Genomic DNA, 23,532 nt, shown 5'->3' with positions numbered 1-23,532 from the left:
TTTACCACATGGACCTTTGGGGGTGGGGGACATTCAAGATCCAATATATGGCAGAAATCTGAGTTGTTTCCATATCTTGGCCTTTGTAAACAGTGCTGCAATGAACATAAAATTATAGATATATTTACAAAGTGGTGATTTCATTTCCTTTGAGTATATACCAAGGAGAGAAGTTACTAGGTCATATGGTAGTTTTATTTTAATTTTTTGGGGAACCTCTCCATACCTCTCCATACTTTTTTCCATAATGGCTATAACAGTTTACAGTCTCACCAATATAGAAGGATTCCCTTTTCTCCACACCCTTGCCAAAACTTCTTATCTCTTTTTTGGTAATGGATGTGTGAGTTAGCTTCCTGTTAGCAATAATAAGATACTTGAGATAATCAACTTATTTTGGCTTAGTTTTAGAGGTATCTATCCATCAGTTGGCTTGTTTTTGGGCACAAGCCAAGGCCATATATCATGGCAGGATGGTTGCAGGATGGAAGAGAAAGAGACTGGAGTCTCACGGTCTCCTTTGACATCATGATCCCAATGACCTAAATTCCTCTAGACCTCATCCTCAGAATAAAGCCTTTAAAACATGGACCCTTGGGGCACATTCTAGAAGAAATGTCTTTTCAAGTCCTTTGCCCATTTTTCATCTGGTTATATATTTTCCTGCTGTTGAGTTGTATGAATTATTGATAAATCTTGGATAGTAATCACTTTTCTGGTTTATAGTTTTTAAAATTTTATCTGTAGATTGTCTTTTCATTTTTTGATTGTTTCCTAAAATCTCAGGTTATAAAAGTACAAAAATAAGTGGGACTATAGACATCATAGTCTAATTTTATTTTGTCCTCAAAGGAGTCAAATTTATGTTCTATTAACCTAGGACTTTAATTACTATAATAGTATCCAGTTTATGTTGGCTGATGTATATAATGGTAAACAAATTGAGCATCCTTTTAAAGTATGTATCTTTTGCAATCTATCCTTATTATAGAAAGATCACAAAAGGGGCTGGAGGTGTAGTTCAGTGGTAGGACATATGCTTAGCATGCTCAAGGCCCTGGTTTCAATTCCATACCCCCACCACACACACATACACACAACAACAACAACAAAAAAAAAAAAAAAAAGAAAGAAAAAAAGAAAAAAGATTGCGAAAAGAATCTATAATTTCACTAGTGTTTTTGGAATACTTTATGTGTGTTATGTGTAGAGTACCTTTTTAATCTCTCAACAACTACTCCATAGGGTGTAAGTACTGTTATCTCCATCTTATTGTCAAAGTCCAGATAACATGGAGATACATGATTAATTCAGGATTTGGGTTTTATTTTAAAATGTGTGTGTGTGTGTGTGTGTGTGTGTGTGTGTGTATATTTATATTTTAGTTGTAGATGACAGAATACCTTTTATTTTTATGTGGTGCTGAGGATCGAACCCAGTGCCTCACCCATGCTACAAGCACTCTACCACTGAGTCACAATCCCAGCCCCAGATTTGGGTTTATTAATTATTTAGACTAGAAACATAAATGGTACAAAATCTTTTTCAAAATATTCATAACTTGGCCACAGAGAAATGGTAAAACTTTTACCCTGTGTTACTGCTGTATTGGTTTCCTGTGGCTGTATAACAAATTATCCAAAGTTAACAGCTTAAAATACATATTTATATTACCTTAAAAGTTATGGGGTTAGGAATATGGGAATTAACTGGGGTCCTCTGCCTCAGGGTCTGCTCAAACTTACTTGGAATGGTCAGACTTTGTTTATGAGTACTGGATTTAAGGTTTTATTTGTTGTTCTTGTAGCTCAAATCTAATCCAAGTGAAAATGAAGAAAAGGAAGCCCAGTCACAACTTCTCAAGTCTGATGAAATGCAACGTTTGCGTTCACAAGCACTCGAGGCTTTTGAAAGTGCAGATTATACTGCTGCTATAACCTTCCTTGATAAGATTTTAGAGGTAAGTTTCTTAGATACCATGCTGACAAGCGGCACTTACTGCTTTTTACTGTAAGACATGTTTATCACTTAAACATACAATATACCACAAAACACTTAGACAGAATAAAATGAACTTTCAGCTGTTAAGTGAAAGATTGTGTTTGTATGGAACATAATTTGCAACTGAATTTTCAGAATGTGCTGAAAACTAAGGTTTTCAGAATGTTTTGAATGTGCTGTGGAGCGAGAGTTACATATTTTCATACATTACTTGCTTTGCTATTTTGGTTTGGTTTTTCAATTTTTGAGGGAAAAGAACTGGAGATTACATAATGGTGTTAAGAGATGACAGTTGGTTGAAGAAAAAGGAAAGGAAAAATTATATTTGGGAAAAAAAGGAGTGTTGTAGGAAAGAAGGCAGACAGAGTTGACAGGACCCAAAGGGTTCTAGATAGGAAACTTAAATCTAGGGTTTCCCTGCCTCAGAAAGATTTAATGACACATAATTTTAGAAGAAAGTCTAAAGTAATGAAGTGGAAGTAGTCATAATTCATACTTAATTACCATTTTCACAGTATTTTGATGTACAGTTTCATTAAATCTTGGTAGTAAACGTGTGTAGAATGGGCATTTCTTTCATAATTATAGGGGAAATCTTGTGATATGAGCTGGTGGAATTTATGTTTTACTAAACTATATTTTACAATATTAGGAAATGTAAAGTTATGACCTTTACTTTCTAACACTAGTTAGATTGTCCATTTTGACCTTCCTCACTGTCCATGATTCTTTAATTTATATGATGTTGATTTTGATCTTCATTAATGTGAAAATTGGGCATGATTTAGAGCAGTTCAAATAAATTATGTAAAGATACTCCCATATGTCACATTGCTGAGCTTTTGGGTTTATGTTTTAAAGAATGCCAGTATATTTTCTAAACATTATGGACTTTTGATAAAACAAGTGGTGAAGCCTCCAGCCTTCTCACATTGTTTTTCCTTTATTTTTTGATAAGAGGATTTAATTTCAAGGAAATGACACTTTATAAAAGAGAGAATTTAGTTATCAGTAGAATACACATATTTCCCAGCATATTTTACTCAATTTATTTTCTGGACTAGACATTAGAATTGTTAAGTAAAAAGAACTGACTATTGGAAATTCTCTCCAAATATGCTTCACTGGGAACAACCATGGATAGTAAATGCTATGTTGCCTTTTTAAAAATTATTATTATTCAGTTTTAGAATTATAATTGAAGGAGGAAAGAAAAGGGCCAGATTAGAATTTTAAGATATTTTTGGAGCAATTGCCACAATTTTTTCCCCCCAGTATTTGGGATTGGATTCAGAAACATTCTATCTCTGAGCCATATTCCCAGCCTTTTTGTTTCCTTTCATTTTATTTCGAGACAGGGTCTTGCTATGTTGCTGAGGTTGTCTTATAATTTGCAATCCTCTTATCTCATTCTCCTAAATAGCTGGGATTACAGGTGGGTGCCATCTTTTTTTTAATCATATTTAAATTGTAAAGGACTTTTAAACACTCTTTACAATATGGAAGTCATCACATTGAGGATGTTTATAAATATACAGATAAAAATATGTGGGATACAGTAATGAGTGTTCATAATTTATTGTTTCTTAAAGTCTAGTTCTTTTGTTTCTCAAGGTTTGTGTTTGGGATGCAGAACTACGGGAACTTCGAGCTGAATGTTTTATAAAAGAAGGAGAACCTAGGAAAGCTATAAGTGACTTAAAAGCCACATCAAAACTGAAGAATGATAATACTGAAGCATTTTATAAAATCAGCACACTGTACTACCAACTTGGAGACCATGAATTATCCCTCAGGTCAGTTTTAAGATTTTAATATTAAATTAATATGTGGTTGACATTTTATACTGTTTATATATCATTCCTTACATTACTCTAGTTTCATAGTTTATTTTCGTGAAAAGTGTTTATTTCATGAAAGTAAGTAAACAAGAAGTAATTTGTTTTCTATAAACAAAATACTGTTTAACGTATAATTCTATATAAGTCATTTTACTTTGAATTAGAAAATGTGTTCATGGTTGGTACAGTGTCATATACAAGTACATAGTAAATTATTAAGTATGTTTTGTTACAAATCAAAATACTATTTTGTGATTTTTGTATTTAATATGGAAAACTGAATATTTTGACTTGGAGCATTTTCCTTTTTTCAATTCCATGAGCAGTGAAGTTCGTGAATGTCTAAAACTTGATCAAGATCATAAAAGGTGTTTTGCACACTATAAACAAGTAAAAAAACTTAATAAGCTGATTGAATCAGCTGAAGAGCTCATCAGAGATGGCAGGTAAGAATGTTTATCCCAACCACCCAGCCTTTCCTTCTTACATCGGGTTGTGGGCACAAATGAACTACTGAACTCTACCAAGCTCATTTATTCTCTGTCACTGAGGGTGAAGTATTCTAGATGGCACTGGGCTTTAGCAAAACCACCAGAATTATACATTTTTAGAATAAGGTAGAATATAAATATTAATTGTATAGTATCCTTATCAGCAGATTTATGTTAGGCCAGATTTTTTTTTTTTATGGTTATAGATGGACAGCATGCCTTTATTTTATTTATTTGCTTTTTTATGTGGTGCTGAGGATCGAATCCAGTGCCTCACACATGCTAGGCAAGTGGTCTGCCACTGAGCTACAGCCCCAGTCCTGTTAGGCCATATTTTATTGAGTGTCTCTTATATCAGGCATTGAGCTATGTACTAAGGGTACAGAAATGAATTTGACTATAAGTTTTTGGTCTTAAGTTTATTGCTTTGTGTGGAAGACGGACATATAATTTGCTGATTAACGGATAATATGATACCAAACTGCTAGAATGTTTAGAGTATGATGGGAATACCAAAGAGGGGCTTTTTAATGCAGTCCAAGGTATTAAGGCCAGAAGTTAAAAAGAGAAGCTTGCTGGAGAAGGTGATAGGTATTTAAATCCTAAGTCTAAAAAATACATAGAAGTTGCCAGAATATAGGTTGTGTCTGTATAAGTATTGTTTATAGGTGGTTTGTAGGTTGGGGCAGGGGAGTTGAAGAAAATGGAGAACGTTCTACACAACAGTGCTTAGTAGAAGGTAGGCTCTGAATTCCCTATTCCTAATACTTTTGGAAACTGTCACATGAGAATGCTTTACCCAATTTCCTCCAACTTCTGGCAAACTATAATACAGTATCATAATCAGGATATTGATTAATTCCATTACCATAAGAATGTCTCATGTTGCCCTTTTATAGCCATAACTATTTCTCTCCTGTCCTTACCACTTCCTGAATACCGAGTTACCATGAATTTATTTTTCATTTCTATAATTTTGTCACTTCAAGAGTGTTATAGAAATGGAATCATATGTACACTTTTGGAATTGGCTTTTTTCCACCTCAGCATAAATCTCTGAAGATTTATTAGATTATTATGTGCATAAGTATTTCCTATTTTTTGCTGGAATTTCCATGGTGTACGTGGATTACACTTCAGCCATTCACCCATTGAAAGTCATAATAGCATTTTATTCCACCCCTATCCCCCGCATTGGGGATTGAACTCAGGGGTGCTCTACCACTTAGTTATATCCCCAACCCCTTTTACTTTTTTTTAAATATTTTTTTAGTTGTAGATGAACACAATACTTTTATTTTGTTTATTTTTATGCGGTGCCGGGGAACGAACCCAGTGCCTCACGCGTGTTAGGCAAGCACTCTTCCACTGAGCCACAACCCCGGCCCCCTCTTTTACTTTTGAGAGAGTTTATAAGTTGCCCACGTTGTTCTTGAAGTTATGCTCCTGTCTTGGCCTCCCCAGTAGCTGGGATTTCACATGTGCATCATCATGCCAAGCTTTTCTTTCACTCTTTATCTTTTCATCTTAATTGTTTTTTGTTTGGTGTATACACGTTTAGGATTGCTGTGTGGTGAATTGACCCTTTTATCATTCTGTATTGCTTATTTCTGATAATTTTCTGTTACTTTATATGACAGTATAGTCTCTCTTGCTTTCCTCTGATTACTATTTACAAGGTATGGTCTTTTCTATCCTTTTACTTTCAGCTTGCTTTTTTTTTTTTTTTTTAAAGAGAGAGTGAGAGAGGAGAGAGAGAGAGAGAGAGAGAGAGAGAGAGAGAGAGAGAATTTTTAATATTTATTTTTTTAGTTCTCGGCGGACACAACATCTTTGTTGGTATGTGGTGCTGAGGATCGAACCCGGGCCGCACGCATGCCAGGCGAGCGCGCTACCACTTGAGCCACATCCCCAGCCCCTCAGCTTGCTTTTGAAGGGAGTTTCTTGAGGACAGCTTTCAGTTGGGTCATGATTTTAAATGTACCCTGCTAATCTTTTCTAATCACTTTATTTAGACCATTTACCTTTACATTTAAGTAATTGTAATAGGTTAGGGGCTTAATAGCTGTTTTCTTCTTTGTTTTCTGTTTGTTATTTTTCCTTTTGGCTATTTGAACACTTTTAGAATTCCGTTTTTATTCACTTATGGAATCTTGGCATGTATCTCTTTGCCCCGCTTTTTTAGTGTTTGCTATGGGTTTGACAAAACTTGTTAGAGTCTATAGCATCATTTTAGTAATTTATGTGTAAAAGAACCTTATTTTCCTTTAATAGCCTTTACCCTGTACTGTTTATAATTGTCCTGTGTTTCCATACCACAATACAATGTTGTAAATTTTGCTTCAACATCAAACACAGTTTAGAAACCTAAAGGAAGAAAGAAAGTCTAGAATATTGTTTTAGTCTGTTTTGTGCTGCTACAATAAAATACCTGAAGCTGGCACTTTATAGTGTAATTCATTATTTTAGTGGCTGGTAAAGTCCAAACAGCATGGGGCCAACATCCTATGAGGGCTCCCTGACTATGTCAGTGTGGCAGAGAAGCATGTGGGATGCCTTATGATAACTTGCTTTCTAGAGAATTAACTTGGTTGTGGGATAACTTCATTAATATCTTTTAGAGGTGATGCCCTCAGGACTTAATAATTACCTTTCACTAGGTTCTATCTCTTAAAGGCACTGTCACACTAGAGACTAAACTTTGAGCACATGAACTTTTGGGGGACAGATCATGGCAAGTATACACTCATATTTTGCTTGCTGTGTTCTTTTCCTTGTTAATGTTCTAAGATTCCACCTCTTATTCTTTCCTTAAGTTTTGGGTATTGAACCCAGAGCCTGAGCATGTGTTCTACCACTGAACTATACCCCCAACCCTTGTGTCTTTTCCTTTCATTTAGAGGACTTCCTTTAGGGTTGGTCTATTGGTGATAAAATTTTCTAGTTTTCTTGTATCTGAGAATATCTTGGTTTCCCTTTAATTCCCAGAGGAGATCTTCTCTGGGTATAGGATTCTGAGTTAATACAGCACCTGGAAAATTTTGTGCTACTATCTTCTGGCCTCCATAGCTCTTGATAAGATTCTGTCATTCTTATAGTTCTCCCCTCTAGAGTCTCAGGTTTCTGTTTTCAAGATTTTCCTCTTTAATAAGTTTAATTGTGATGTGTCTTGGCCTGGATTTCTTGTTACTCTACTCATAAGTCTAAACTTAGTTTCTCAAATATATTATGTGCCATATCACAATATTCACTCAAGATGGCCTAATGATATAACCATTGTAACACATTAGTCAGGTAAGATGTTGCTGGTGATGCTGACCACAACAGACTTGATAGCTGTATCCAAGTGTAGCACATACAACTATATATAATGCATAATAGTTGGTAATGATAGTGGATAACTATACTACTGGTTTTTATATACAGAGTATATTCCTTTTAGTTTTTTTTTTAAAGTTGACTATAAAACAGCATGCTGTGTTATGTCAGCAGTAGCCTAAAACATTGTGTTAGAGGCCAGGTCTGTATCATCTGGTTTTGTATACTTGACACTTCTACGATGCTGAAACCACCCAAGTACACATTTTCAGAATGCAGCTCCATTGTTAAGCAATGTGTAGGTTTAGCCATTATTTAAATACTTCTTTAGATCTTTGTCCTCTCCATCTTAGACTACAATGACATAAATGTTAGATCTTTTGTTAGAATCTCACAGGTCCTTGGGAGTATTCACTTAAGACTGTATTCTCTTTGTTGTTCAGATTTGACAATTTCTGTTCCAGTTAACGGAATACTTTTCTCTGTTCTCTTTGTTTGCTATTGAGTACATTCAATGAGGGTTTTAATATTTTTTTAGTTCTAAAAACTCCATTTGGTCTTTCTTTGCTCAGCCATCCTGTGCTTTTCACTTGAGTTAAACTTTATTTGTAATTGCTTTTTCTTCATGGCTGCTTTAAAATCTTTATCTAATACCTCTGTTTCATTGGGATTTAGTATTTTTCTCATTTGGTTTGAGATTTTTCCATTTTTTGATATGAATGGTTTTTAATTGAAACAAAGAATTCTCATTTTGTTATAAGGCTCTGGTTTTAATTTAAACCTTGCATTTGGCTGGGTTTTTCTAACATAATTCCAGCAAAGTGGAGGGTGGCACCACCTTATTACTGCTGGATGGAAACAGAAGTTTCCTCCTTGGCTTTTGTTGATACCTGAGAGTGGGGAGGGCTTCTTGCTAGAAAATAGATTGGTACAGGCAAGAGTTCTGGCTCCTCACATGGTCTTCTCCATTGACACCACCATTGGAGGAGTAGGGTGGAGGAAAGTCCTGGCTCCCTTTTGGCCTTTTCTGTTATTGCCTTAGTAGAGATGGAGGGGAACCCCATTCAGCCTCAGCAAGGAGATGTCTAGATTCTCCACTGGCTTTTGCTGGTCTCAGGTGTGTTCTCTGAGGTATTTGGCTGGACTAAGGTGGTTACTGCTTTGCTGGGCTGCCCTTTTCAGGTTCTCTGGTCAGGGAGACTTTGGGTTTTTATTTTTGCTTTTACATTTTTGGGTTGCTGGCATCTTCAGCTCCAAGTCTGGGATATAGGAAGCCAAAAATAAAGCCAGGGAATTTACCATCATGTTTTTCTTCAGCTCCTAAGGCTACTAGATAGTTTGTCTTTTATCCCCTCTTTTGACTTTTAATATCTAGGGTTTTTAGTTGTACTTTTCTCAGTTTCTCCAGTTAAGTACATCTATCAACTCTCCTAAAAACTAGCTTTTCTTTTAAATGTATTGCTCTTAGAAAGCTTGGAAAGTTGGGAATTTAAGCAGGTTCCTTCTATAAGGAACTGCATTGTACTTATTTGTGAATATTGGCATTTACTGATAATAACAGCCCATTATGTGCCATTTTTTCATAAAAATGTGTAGTAGCCAAAAAATAAAACTGGAATTCTGTTTTGAAATTCTCAATTTAAGTCAAACTTCAGGTGTTTTGAGTTTCAAAATCTGAGGTTTGGTCTGTAAAGGACTTCGTCACTGGGTTTGGTGTTCATAGGCATGCCTTGATGTGTCTGGGTATACCTCCTGTGGCCAGGTGTTTATCTCTGGACTGTACCTTCCATGCAACTCTGGGTTAACAAGGTCTGAACAGTGTTTAAAGGCAGGTGCTCATTTACTTGAATTGATAAAGCAACCCACAGTGAAGAGAGAGGGTCCTTTGCACAGCTCTGGAAATAGAATTTTATTGGTTACTCATCACATTTTGCTCATTTAATAGATACACAGATGCAACCAGCAAATATGAATCTGTCATGAAAACAGAGCCCAGCATTGCTGAATACACAGTTCGTTCAAAAGAAAGGATCTGTCACTGCTTTTCTAAGGTAACAGTTGACTTTTCCCTGAAATGTAAATATTTAACATGATGAATAACAACCGTAAATTCTTTTCTCATACTTGCTTTTAGGATGAGAAGCCTGTTGAAGCCATTAGAGTATGTTCTGAAGTTTTACAGATAGAACCTGACAATGTGAATGCACTAAAAGATCGAGCAGAGGCCTATTTAATAGAAGAAATGTATGATGAAGGTAAATCTTTAAGGAATTTGATTTGCAGTATCTAAAGATTCATTATGTCAAATTTGCACATGTTCAGTTGCCTTTTATTTAGAACATATTTACCAGCATATCTGGGAATGTTGACAATTTTGGAAAAGTGGTAGTAAGTGTGAAATTATTCTTTCTTAGTGGAATTTAAAAGGTACATTATGGAAAGAGTTCTACTGAAAACTAATTGAGTATAATATAAAAATTTTAGCTCTCTTTGCTGTAGGTTGGTACAGGCAAGTAGTCAACTTAGAGAAAAAAACAAAACAAATAATTTATAGATCTCATCGTCAGAGATAAACACTATTCATTTTGGATTTATATCTTTCCAGACTTTTGTCTAAGCACATTAGTCTATATTTTATGTATATACATATATACCCACATACCCTGTGCGTATGCCCAGCTTGTATAATATAAACATAAAGCATATATAAAATTCATATGTCTAATAAAAAATGATCCTCTGTGACCTTCATATTGTGTACTAACATTAGGATAGCTGCTTTTTCCCTACTTGAAGAAATGAAGAGAGATTCCTGCTAGATGTTATGAGGATGCTGAATACAGGCAGTGTCCTATTTTCTGAAAGTAAGGCACATACAGCAATATACATTTTTTTTAAAAAACAATTCTATGTATTGTTTTGTAGCTTTGTGTGACAGTATGTCATGAACATTTATTTAATTAAAGAAATGAGCCTTATAGATGCTTATTGCAAAATTTTTTTTTGTTGTTTCAGATCAGGTAGAACATTTTAAATTAAGTTTTCTGTTACAGTGAAATTTGGTTTGTGGTTCACTTTTAAAAAAAATAAACTGGTCATTTTTTTTCTGCTTTCCCCGATTTGCAAAGAATCTTACAGTTTTTAGTGGTGATGACAACTCTGGTGACCATTTGTGGGGCATTCAGACCTTGAAGCTTCAGTGAGGTTTAAAAATGTATGCAATCAGAACAATTAAGTTAGAATGGAGTCCACATGGAAGATCCTTTGAGTTTGCTCCTTTCCTTTTTGAGCTATGTTGTCCCCATTAAGAGATGCCTTTATTCTAGGATTTTGCATTCCAGTTAGTTTTGATCAAAGGAACATCTTGTCATCTCTACGTAAGTCCTTAGCTCTAATGGTAAAATTAGGGAAAACGCAGTAGAAAAAGCTTAGCTGTTAGGTCAGAGTTCTTCAGCTGTTAAATATAATTCAAAAGGTGCTTTTGTAATGAAAAAAGCAGGTTTTGCTTTTTAGGGAAATCTAATGGCTTAATACTAATTTAAACATGAGTTTATTCTTTGTCTTATTACAAGTATAAAAATTAAATCTAAGATGGGGACAAAGGGAGTGAAGAGAAAGTAAATGATGTAAAGGAGCAATCATGATAAGAAGGCTAGATAATACTTCAGTTGAAATCTTGAGTTAAAATGAAGGCTTTCCATATTCTTCTATTTACTGGCTTTACCATTTTAAAAATCAATTTAAAAATATTTAAGCATTGATAGGTATAGTTTTGTGAATAATGGAATATGGGGCTTTATTAATTTGGGGATCCATCCATAGAAAGTAAGTAAAGACTATTGTTTGAGCCCAGCGAGGTGGTGCATGCCTATAATCCCAGCAACCTGGCAGCTGAGGCAGAAGGATTTCAAGTTTGCAGCCAGTCTCAGCAGTATAGCAAGACCCCAACTCAAAAAATAAAAAGGGCTGGGATGTAGCTTAGTGGTTAAGCACCCCTGGCTTCAATCTCCAGTACCAAAATAAAACAAAACACAAACATTCTTGTTCAAGGATGCCTTCGATGTCAGGAAAAATGAAGGGGAACTCTTTTTAGATCTCATTGGGGCTGCTTTTGACAGGAACAAAGTGACACTAAACCGACACCAAAATGTTAAGCAGTTATATTTGCTAGAACCTGAGGGGAAGAGCACCTGATGCATCCTGCTATACTTTATCTAGGGAGCATTTCAGAGTTCTCATGGCTGATTCTTCTTTCCAGGTTGTTGACTTAGGTCCCTAGCTCCTATATATGAGGAAGAGATTGGTCATATTAGGATCATAGAAATTTGGCTTGCTAAGTTAAAAGCTGCTTATATATTTTCACACACTGAGTAGAGCAACTGTGGATCCATTTATATGAATATATAAAGCACATGTTTTTGAAACTTCCAGCTGAAAGCAAGCCGGAGTGATAAGATATAGAACCTAGGGACAAGGAATATGATAAAATTGTGGTCAGATACCAAGGTTGGGGATTTTTTTTTTTTCTAAACAGGCTTAGCAAGACTCTAGCTCAAAATAGATTCTACCAGGATGGAGAATCCCAAGGTTGGGATCTAGTTAGAAGAGTCTGTGTAAAGTTTTGGTCAAAGGAGAGTCTCTGTCAATATGCAGCATTACCTCTGGTCCTCTACCAGTCAGTCCCCATCCCATAGGCAACTGTTGTTCAGATTTTCTCCACAGATTATATATATAAAGTTTTTCATTCAGCATGTTTTTGAGATTTATGTTACATGCTTTGGTAGTTCTTTTTATTGCTTAAGAGCAGAAGTTGGCAAATGTTTTGTATAAAGGGCTAGAAAGTAAATATTGCAGGCTCTGCATGCCATATGGTTTCTGTTGCAACTATCAATTCTGCTGTTGCTATGCAAAAGCAATAGGCAGATGAATAGGCATGGCTGTATTCCAGTAAAACTTCATATTCAGAAACAGGCACATCTCTTTTTGCACTAAAAGCGAAGGCTTCCCAGTGGTAGCTGGGAAAGGTGAGAAGTGGTTTAGCTCTAGTTTGAATAAAAACTAATTTGGGACTTAATAATGGAGAAAATCACTTGCAGCTTCTTGAAATTCTTCTCTGTATTGGGGAGCTCAGGTAGGCTTTAAGTGGGTGGCAACTGTTCACATAAACATGCCCCCTCTATGGTACCTGCCAAGCTGCCATGTCGGGGGTTCCTCCACATTGCACATGTTTCACTCTGCTTAGAGGCAGATTTGGGAGCCCCAGGGGGGATAGTGCTGCAGGCAGCTGCTCCACATGCCAGGTCAAGAGCTTGTGCAGGCTTGTTTTCATCTTAGACTATCCTGATGGTTGCCTTTAAATTTTTCTTGCTTGTTAAACTGAAAATCCTTGGCCAAAAATCACTGTTGCTACTGTGTGTGTTGAAACCTATAGTTGACGTGGTCACCCTGACTGCTGATGTTCTTCCTGATACCTTTCTAGCATCTCTATTAAACTGTCCACTCAGATTTTCTTTGCCAATGCCTTACTTTCCTATGAACATTCACTTAAGTTTCAGTGAAGATTACTGTGTGTAATGTGGAGTACTGATATTAAAGTACATTGAAGGAGGCACAAGGAGATGATGTGGGAGGGTGGGCAAGTAAACCAAGAGCAGTGCATTTTTTAACAGGCTACCTGACTTCAGCCTTAATTGTCTTTTGTAAGTTTGTGAACAAAGTTATTACTTAAGCTTTTAGCAATAATGATGAAGGGGCATGACTTTAGTATCAATTCTGCAGGATGTGTAGAGGCAATAAATTGTAATCCCCCCTAACAGCATTATCTTAAACATATTTTTACAGCTATTCAAGATTATGAAGCTGCTCAGGAACATAATGAAAATGATCAGCAGATTCGGGAAGGTCTAGAAAAAGCACAGAGACTATTGAAACAGTCACAGAAACGAGATTATTATAAAATCTTGGGAGTAAAAAGGTGAAATTATTAAAATTTACATTGCTACTGTCTTAAAGCTAATCATATCATCTCTTTCTCTCTCCCTGATTCATTTACTTATGTAATTTTGGTCAACTATTATTCTAACAATCCTTAATAACATAAAGCTATTTTGAATATGCTACAGGCAAGTTTGATAGAGACCAATAATAGAGAATTAAAAGTTGGTGACAAAGGCTGTACACACCAGGTCCTAGACATAGATTATTATTAGGAAAGGTTAAAGCAGTAGAAGTGAACTTTCTTTTGGTGAGGAGAGAAGGAATGAGGAAAAGAAAAATATCTTAGGCCTAAAAATAAAGTTGTACTTTTATCATAAGACCATCTTCTGTGACCCAGTAAACTGTCAATCTTCAAACCAAAGCCTGAAACTTTGTTCTTAATAAGTAAACTAATTCCGAGGCAAATGGTTCAAAGCCTTTTTAATGCCAAACAGGAATCAAATCAAGGTATCTTAAATTATAAAATCAGTACTTTATTCTCAGAGAAATTCTTAGTGAACAGGTATCTGAGGCAGCCTGGCTGATTTTAATGGTCACACAGAGCTGGGAACTATAAAATCCCATTGGCAGTTAATCTCATTTTTTATGGAAGAAGGTTGGCTACTTAACTAATGATTGTTTGTTTTACCACCCCTCAGAAATGCCAAAAAGCAAGAAATCATTAAGGCATATAGAAAATTAGCACTGCAGTGGCACCCAGATAACTTCCAAAATGAAGAAGAAAAGAAAAAGGCTGAGAAAAAGTTCATTGACATAGCAGCTGCTAAAGAAGTTCTCTCTGATCCAGGTATTATTTGCCCTCAGCATCATCCCAGTCTGTTGAAAGTAGATTATTAGCGCTTATTCCTTTGCCTCATCTCAGAAAGCAGTATCAGAAGTGGAGGGTGGAAAGCATGGTAAGTTGTCTTTGTAGGTCTGTGACTGGTCCTGCAGTTTTAGAAATTGTTTTATATCTGCCTCATCTGATCTGGGTCCCTCAGATCAAATGTGGATTCAGAAGCTTGAGCTTGAATCTTTTCTACAACTTTTAGGCCTTATGGGTTATTTTTTTCCTCTTTCCAAATCTGATAAAATTGAGCATAATCACATTACCTTCTAGGTTCCTTCCATCTTCACAGGTCAGTAATGAATTCTAAACTCCCCAGAACACAGTGAGGAAACAATTGGTCAGGTCATCCTTTGCATCTCTGGGTGTGATCACCAGCAATCTTATCCTAAACTGGCTGGTCAGTTCTTTTATCATATATTAACATTGCCTGGAGACAGGCTGAGAACTGAGATAATAATGAATAATGCTTTTTCATTTCAGAAGTTTGATGTTAAGCTACCATTTTTTGTGGCCTTCCTTGTCAGTGGAATTAGAAGCCTTGATGTGAGCTAAATACGTTCAAGGGGGCTGGGATTATAGCTCAGTGGTACAGTGCTTGCCTCGCACACGTGAGGCACTGGGTTTGATCCTCAGCACTACATACAAATAAATAAATATATGAATATATTGTGTCCACCTACAACTTAAAAAAATAGACATTCAAATTTTACCACTCTGGCAAATCTTTTTTGAACACCTGTTTATGCCATGGAATGGAAGTTAAATGATCCTTTGTTTTTAAGTAATGTATAACCTAGTAAGGGAGAAAGAACTGCACTTGACTTAGTAGGAACACATACTGTCCTGTTATTTGGCAACTATCAGGTGCCTACAATATCCTTCAAATGGTTAGGCCCATGCAGTGTGGGGCAGCTCCATCTAACCAGGAATAAGGAGTTTTTTTTTTTTTTTTTTTTTTTTTTTTTTTTTTTGAGGGAGGGTACTCTGGAGTGGAGCCTATCATCATGGAGCTCTGCACAGAGAAAAACACTGCAGGGTGTTTTCCCTAGTTCCTGTTCTTATTCTCGAGATGAACAGCTTCTTCCCATCTCTATATAATTCCTGTATCTGCACGGTGTCTCTGCTCAGGGCTCAGAGGCACAGTAGTGGGGCACCAGTTACAGAAGGGAAAATGAGCCTGCTGGAGGGTGCATTAAGGGGGCCTTGCCTCCCCCCCCCCCACCCCGTACCTGAGGAACCACAGTGCTGCTCAGGTTGAATAGTGAGGTTCTAGGAAGTTCATTTTGTGCTTGGGGAAGAGGGTGTTAGTGAATTTATTGCTGGCACACTTAATTTTGGGACTTAAGGTGCTAATATAGCTATTTTATCAGAAGAGTGCAACTTTTGGAAGTCTGTAGATATCTCCAAAGAGCACTACTAAAAAGTAGTTTCCTGACACCTCCCTGCCAGTGTACCTTTGTTAATGCCCAGATCTTAAGTTGTTGATTTCTTTTCTAGAAATGAGGAAGAAGTTTGATGATGGAGAAGATCCCCTAGATGCAGAGAGCCAACAAGGAGGTGGTGGAAACCCTTTTCACAGAAGCTGGAACTCATGGCAAGGGTTCAATCCCTTCAGCTCAGGCGGACCATTTAGATTTAAATTCCACTTCAATTAAACCAACTGTTTTTCTGCTCTTCCTTAATTTTTTTTTTTAAAGATTAAAAAAAAATCTTGTTCTGGGATCCTAATGAAAAAAAATTTCAAATCTTTGTCCATGACCAAAGAGTTGTTTTAATAGGAAAAAATCTGTTCTTATCCACTGTAGACCTAAGGTTGATGGATCTGCAAGGGGGCGGGCAAGGATGGTTCTATTTCTGACAAGAGTCTGTATTCATTTTATGAATGTCTGGAAGAAGTAGTCTGAAGCAGCTCACCTGTGGAAGTGCTCACGTATTCTGTGTTTTCAGCACTGGAGCATGTAGATTCTTTTCTTCACAGCCTTGCATAGTACCTCTGTGAAAGAGATGTGATCTTCATGAGAAGGGGTTGTGTTTCAGTTCTTAAAGAGAAAATGAACAGATGAGCTTTATTGTTCTTAGGAACAACTATGCTTAGATTTTGGTCAGTTCAGTCACTTGCTAATGTTAAATTGCTATGCCTCCTTTAAGGTATATCTGATTATTCCTGTGCAAGCGTCAACACGGCTGTCACTGAGGAAGGGGCAGAGTCTTTTAGGAAATTTGCCACCAAATGGTAGTTGATATATCCTGGTATAGAATGGATTGATGTTAAACATTTTTTTGTTTAGTACCTACAGGATACTGAAAAAAAAGTTGAATTTAATTCTAAGAACCTATGGGCCCTTTTGCTTAACATTAAACAGAACAATTGGAACCTGTTTTACATTTTATGTTTAGTTATATGATAAAGCAGTGGTATTATTTGACTCCTACTTTCAAGCAATACCGTAGGGCAGTTTCTCTTACATCTGGACTGACCCTCTGAGCAACTTCCCCATGGGAGTTGTTTGCTGGTGTGTTGGACAGCAGTTCTGCCCTCACCAGCCAGGCCTGGGTGCCTCTTAGTTCTGCCCAAAAGAAAATACAGGCTTGCAAATTGGTTGGTTTTTGCTGGCTCTGCATCCATTATCATTTCACTTCACAACGTAGCATCTTCTTCAGAGATAGTTACCTTCTTCAAAAGGAAGGGAAGGTAAGATATTATACTAGTCAGTCATTGTATACTGGATAGTTTTTACCCTAAAAAATGTTTCTAAATGAAGAACAGTGAATATTTATGGAACTGCTAATGCTGAATTTAAAATCTAAGATTACTTTAGATAAGAATTACCTTCATTCTAGAAAGGTTTTGGGTTTTGCCTTGAAGCATTTGAAACATTTTAAGCATTAAAAGTTCTAATATATGGCTTCTGTGAAATCAAGCATTTTAGTTCCTGTAGGGCCATCCCGACCACAAAGGACTGCAACAACCATGCACAAGTTGTTTTTCTCTAGTCACATGGAAAAAAAAAATGTTTTTAACTGAAGGACATAAATCACATAACACTTAAGTGCTTTGTGCATCTATTTAGAAATCTGTTTCTTACTGATAAACTTAAATAGTGCATTTTGAAAACTAGTAAACAGCTTGCAGCTTTCATTTAATGTCTCAAAAATTCAAGGCAATATGAAAATAATAAGTAAATTCATTTTGTTCTGTAATCTTAGTAATCTCATTACTTCACTAGTTACGTCAGCAATATATTTTTTTTAAACTGGTTCCTTTTGTGGTTATCACTCTTTGAAATAATGACGGCCTCTACTTACTTTCAAAAGTAAGAATTTTCACACAGATCAAGGGAAATAGTAAAGTGACTCACCCTTGCATTTGGGAGCATAAAAATTTGCCAGCGGGGACTCAGACGGTTGAGGGCTGGGCCTAGCTGCCTCTTTACTGGCTGCCCAGAGGGCTTTTGCATTTCATTTTTTTCTCCACTTGTAACAACTAAAATTACTGTGGATTTAGTTTAGTCAACTTAATTAAATTGTGTAGTTACTTGCTGGTTTTCAGTGAAGAGAACAACAGAGCTTTGGTGCCAAGTGTCAGTGCCACATAGAGAAACAAGTTCTCTGGGATCACTTGTGCTGATGAAGGAGGGAGGAAAGGGCTTGAGGTATCAGCCTGGATGGTTGTCAGTAGTCTTCTGGTGTCCACTCAAATAGAAATACAGTCACTGTGTGTTCTCAAACAGTGGCTGAGAAAAACCCTGGATGTGTAAAGGTACAAAGAAGCTGTTCTTCCACTACTCATATGCAGTGTGAAAACATTTCCCTGTAAAAAACATTTTTCTTTTTCTGTGGGATGACTTCCACATTCCAGTCTCTTTAGGGACTGCAGATGCTGCAGGTAACCTTTGTGAATGTTCTGGAAAGAACAGTATCAGAGAGGGGCATATTGTTGTCTTCTGTTCTCAACTCCTCCCTTCCCTTTTGGTGGGCTACTGAAGCGTCACTGGTCTGGACTATTACACTGCAGACACTTTCCGTAGCAGGAATTAAAACATGTCAGCCTAGTTATGTTTTAAAATGTTCTAAAAAGGGAGACAGCATTTAAATCATTCCTTAGTTCTGAAAGTTTTCTTACCATGAATAGATGAAAAATTGAAAACAATTCCAGTAGTTTAATAATATGAATCGGATGTGATGATTAATTTTAACATGTCTTTCTCATTAGTCAGTGTTAAAAGTATATTCTAGTTAAATATCAGTATGAAAATAAGTTGTGGGAGCTCTGATAATGGAATCTAAAAACTACCCATGATTTTTTTTAAGAGAAAAAAGTTGGTGATAACTAAATAGAAAAATAGTAGAATCACAATTTGAAATTGATATCATTTTTTACTCATAGGGAATAATGACAAATTTCACCTTTAAAGGCATGAAATTGGCCAGAAGTTGTATTTCACACTTACCAGGAAGAAAGTGCAAGTTCAAAATTATTCTTCTGGTCTGTGTTGGAACCACCTGCATTACATACACAGGGCACTGGTGATGGTCCTTGCAAAATGTTTTCACTAACTACACATCAACAGGATAACCTGTTGAGAAATTTATGCAACTTTGTTGAATGTAGTTGACTTTTCCATATTTATAAAGAGAAGAAAGCAAATGCTAATTTGTCAGTAACAACTAGTATCCTTATTTTAGATCAGATCATTCCTTTTCTGTTAGAGGCAGAATTTTTTCTGTAATTTCAAATGATGTTAAGAGGTGGGATGACTTTTTTTTTAAAACAGATGATCTCATTTGCTGAATGATTCAAGAGTAAAATTAGCCACTGCGTGGCTTTGTGTATAGTAACAGGTTTTGTTGTACTCATCTGTGGATGAAACACTTACCTGCAGAGGGAAGCAGAGCACAGGGGAGGTGAAAATTGGAGATGTTAGAGAAGTTAAGCTATTACTCTAACCCTAAGGTTGTTTGTTTTGAATAAGAGAAAAGACTAACTTAATCCATCTTGATTTAGTGTTTTAATAAAAAAGGAACCTAAAATTATTTGAAATGGATCTCAGACATGCCTACAAATATGGGTACTATTTTTATGCCCGTGTATTTTCACATTTAATAAAAATATTTATGGTCATATTATTTATGGTCATATTCTTCTTTTGATTCAATGTTTAGTCATTTTTGAATACAAAAGTTCTAAGAAAGTCCATCTTAGAAATCTATTTCCAAACTTACTTCACGTGAAGTAGAACCAGTGATAGACTCTTGTATGAGTTGAGCAGGAAGGTCAGAGCACAAAGGCAAGAATGACTAGAATCTTATAACTTTCAAGTCCTAAGTACACATCAACAGGATAACCTATAGACAGCAGAAAAAAGAAAATTCTTCCATTTTCATATTAAAACTAACACTCAAATAGCTTTTAAGACCTTCCCTTTTACTCCATTTACTTGTGTTGTACTGAGAGATGCTTCAGCCTATCTCAAATTTCTACCAACAAAGGTAGCTTTTCTTCTTGGTTATATATTCTGCATATCCTAAGATGTAAGGGAAAACTAGAACACTTAAATTTGTATAGAAATTCTTGTGAAGCTCAGTTTCCTTACTTAATAATCCTCATGGCATCCTGTCAACATATGAGCAGTCAGCCTTGTGTAAGGATGAGGTAAATGACAGCAGCAGGCATGCGGCCTGCCTAAAATCAGACTGGGGAGGAACAGATTCTCTTTCCAGAGCTTCTGGCTCCATTCCCTCCCTTTCTTGGCCTGGGTCAGGCTTCATGAACATTAAAAAAGAAACCCAATTACTCTAGTCTTAAGGCACACATTTCATACCCAGGAGGCCCTTAACCTTTTTTCGCCTAGCAAATCCTCCCTTGGGAATGGGGGTGTAACAGATGATAGAGCCATAAACGTGTGTGGATTCTATGACCAGCACACTTTCTAGTGAGAGTGCTCAAGTTGCAGCATCTGTTCTCAACACACTTGCACCCTTCACTCAGGTCTGCTTTTTGACCAGGGTCAGTCTCCTGGGATAAGATACTCCCAGGGAATGAGCAGTCCTGTCTTGGAAAGGCCACCAGCAATGTTAGTGTCCCAGGTATTTCTGAGAAAATAAAAATCAAACATTTTTACAAAGCACGAGAGACTTCAACCATATTTTGGTATTTGGATATTTCCTTGAGCACAGTATACCATTTACAGTTAAAAAGATTTTTCCTCCCTTACACTGGTTTCTCTAAAAGGATGTTATTTTTGTCTCTCGAGTGAAGGGTGTAGTTGTCTTAGGATTTTATGAGTACTCCTCTTCACATACACCACCTGTTGCAATGTTTCATTCCCTGCAACTTCAGTGTCTTTGTAACCAAGTTATCAAAGCCTCACAGAAGCAGAAAGACTGCATTCTCCAGCTGTACAGCTCCCAGCTCTCCCAAATATTAAATTAAACAAGATTGATTTGGACCCTTTATCATTCAAAGAACATTTTGGTTTTGAGCCATTCTTTTAAAAAAATGAGTAATTTTCTTTCAATTCTAATAAAACCCTCTAACTTCTAAAGTAGAAGACGTCAGGAAGCATACCAACTCTGTACTATTAGACACGTCAGATCTATATGATCAAAATAAACAAATTCAAGTAAGAACTATAGAGGGTAAGATTGGCAAATGTGAATTTTTTACAAGGTTGTTAATAGTAAGTTGTAAGTCAGGAATTTCTAAGAAAATAGTTTATAGTTGATAAACTGTGTTAATAAAAGTGCAAAATTGGGCCAGTTGTCCCATTATCACAACACTTCAAGGCTTAGAAAAATATGGTTGTGGTATAGACCTGCACATGTGACCTCTAAATCAAAGTTGCCTGCAATTCCAACTATGGCCTTCAAAGTCTTCACTTGCCACCAAAAGTGAGATTTTATCCAACCACCTGGTTCTTTGGAAATTTGTGCACTCCTTAGGTTCTATGGAGTAAAAGAATTGGGCAGGATGGTATAGGGGTATTACTTACACTTTTCCACTACCGAGCATGGTTCTCTCAGCATCTTTCATTTGATCTCTGGACCCACATATCTGAGATCCATCAGTCCTTTGAGGCAGTCTTGTGAGCAGCTATATTCCATGAACTTCTTTGCTTCTACATTTCAGAAAAGAAAATTCTCTTAGCCATACTTTTAATTACAGAAGGATGTTCTGACTTGCTACATACTACCTCTGGAGCTCTTCTGCCTGGGTCCCTGAAACCTCTTCTGAGTGGTGGCCACTTCCTGTCTGGTTCTACCTCAGATGCTGGGTTCAGGGCCTGCCACAGAGGAGCATCCTTTCTTGTGCAGGCTCCCACTCATGTGGTCAAGCTACATTTTTAAGATTAATGAGGTCAGATTTTACCTAGTTCTGGCTGATATGTGGCCTGTGGTGCCTTTTGGAAGCATTTGATTCTATCCCTCTAGGAACTAACTTAAGTGGAACCAGACAATGAGCACTTTCCCAATAAAACTTTTCATACCCCATGCATCAAGTGCTACAAAGACTTGGCTGTCTTCAGCTCATGTTCTGGGTCTACTGCCAACCTAAACCTCACGGGTTACCACAGTTCAAGTTCAAACTTTTTTGAGAAGATAACAATTTCTCAAAGTTACAGGATTGCCCACCTCCCCAAGATTCCATTTTTGCTAACATTTGATGTAAGGCCTATCCCCGAAAACCAAAACCTAGGGTCCTGAATGTAGCCCTTGGGCCACATTTGTTCAGCATCCCCAAAGGGCTGTATTTTGGCTTTCTCACCCTCATACTCAGGTTAGACCTACAGTTATGTAAAGTGTCCCTGAAGTGGGTAGGTTTTTGTGTGGCAGTCTGTAGGCATGAAAGCTCAAAATAACTGGATTTCAAAATGTGTCATTTTATCAAAGAATGTCCCTATAAAGAAATACCTTACTTACAAACCCAGATTTTCAAATAAAAGGTATCAATGATCTGGAAATAAGTAAATTTGGTTATTCAAATCACAAGATAACAATCAGGAGGTACCAAGACTTCATTATTCTGTAATTTGGGCTTATTTCTGAAACATTCTAGAATTTCAGACTGGTTGTTAGTAATGGGGATTGAGGACAGACTCAGATGTCTACCCAGCTGATTCTTCTTTCTGTAAGAATCTTAACAGACATGAAAACAAAGGCTGATGATGAAGGCAGGCAAAGTACCACCTGACAGTCAACTGGTCTTCTGTCCCAAGCGCCATGGCAGATTCCTGGGAAGCTAGATGGTGTATCTGGCCTGGGCTGGGACCTTACAGTTTCTTGCCTCTCCCTGAAGCCCCAGCATAGTACCCAACTCCAAAGAAAAATGAGCTGAAGAGCTACATGGTTTTAGCCACTGTAGGCCAACCTATATCCCTGCAAGCCTCTGAACTCCCCCTGGGATCCTGTAAACCCACAGGAAAAATACAGTTCTACCAGAGTTGGCCACACTTAGAGCACTGTTTTATCATAAGCACACAATAAGTGACAAGGGGAGAGGGGCAGGGAAGTGTTCTTTTATTTGGAATGGAATAGAGCTGCTAGGGGAAGGTACTATCTTGGTTTGGATCTTAAATGTCCCCCAAAAGCCCATATGCTAAGAGGCTTGGTAACCAGCCTCTGACACTCCTGGGAAGTTGTGGAACCTTCAGGAGTTCAAGCCCAGTGAAGGGAGTTAGGTCAGCTGGGGCCTGCCCTTGAAGGTGACGTAGGGTGCAGCTCCTTCCTCTTTGCTCTCTAGCAGCCATTAGGTGAACAGGCCTCCTTTATCATACAGTTCTGTGATATACTATGCTGCCCAAAGCAACATGGTCAGCAACCATGGACTGAAACCTCTGAAATCATGAACCAAACAATCTTTCTTTCTTGAAGTTGTTTATCTCAGGCATCACAGTGACAGAAAGCTAACAGGTATTTTTCAAATACTCTAGGGGCTGTGCTCAAATATTCAATGATTAGTCCAGTTTGTAAGAGCTCAAAAGAGTAAGCAGAGAGCTTCTGGGCTCACTGTGGAACTCTGTATAGAGCTATCCAAAGATGGAAAGGCCTGTGACTA

At 37.0% G+C, this 23,532-nt stretch overlaps 1 protein-coding gene across 1 annotated transcript; it reads left to right on the top strand.

Annotated features, from left to right (window-relative positions):
- Positions 1 to 247: 247 nt before the first annotated feature.
- DNAJC3 (DnaJ heat shock protein family (Hsp40) member C3) lies at positions 248 to 19,599 on the top strand (the record flags this gene model as incomplete). The annotated part of the gene is made up of 9 exons (XM_081299692.1): positions 248 to 343; positions 1,808 to 1,960; positions 3,616 to 3,797; positions 4,169 to 4,288; positions 9,597 to 9,702; positions 9,786 to 9,906; positions 13,493 to 13,625; positions 14,287 to 14,435; positions 15,975 to 19,599. The coding sequence occupies 9 exons, from the start codon at positions 248 to 250 to the stop codon at positions 16,130 to 16,132; spliced, it is 1,218 nt and encodes a 405-aa protein (XP_081155818.1). The 3' UTR covers positions 16,133 to 19,599.
- Positions 19,600 to 23,532: the final 3,933 nt, after the last annotated feature.

Source organism: Spermophilus citellus (assembly GCF_964194105.1).
Source record: "Spermophilus citellus genome assembly, chromosome: 1".
NCBI lineage: Eukaryota > Metazoa > Chordata > Mammalia > Rodentia > Sciuridae > Spermophilus > Spermophilus citellus.
Note: the sequence above shows the minus strand (reverse complement) of the source record. Positions and strands in the feature narration are given on the sequence as shown.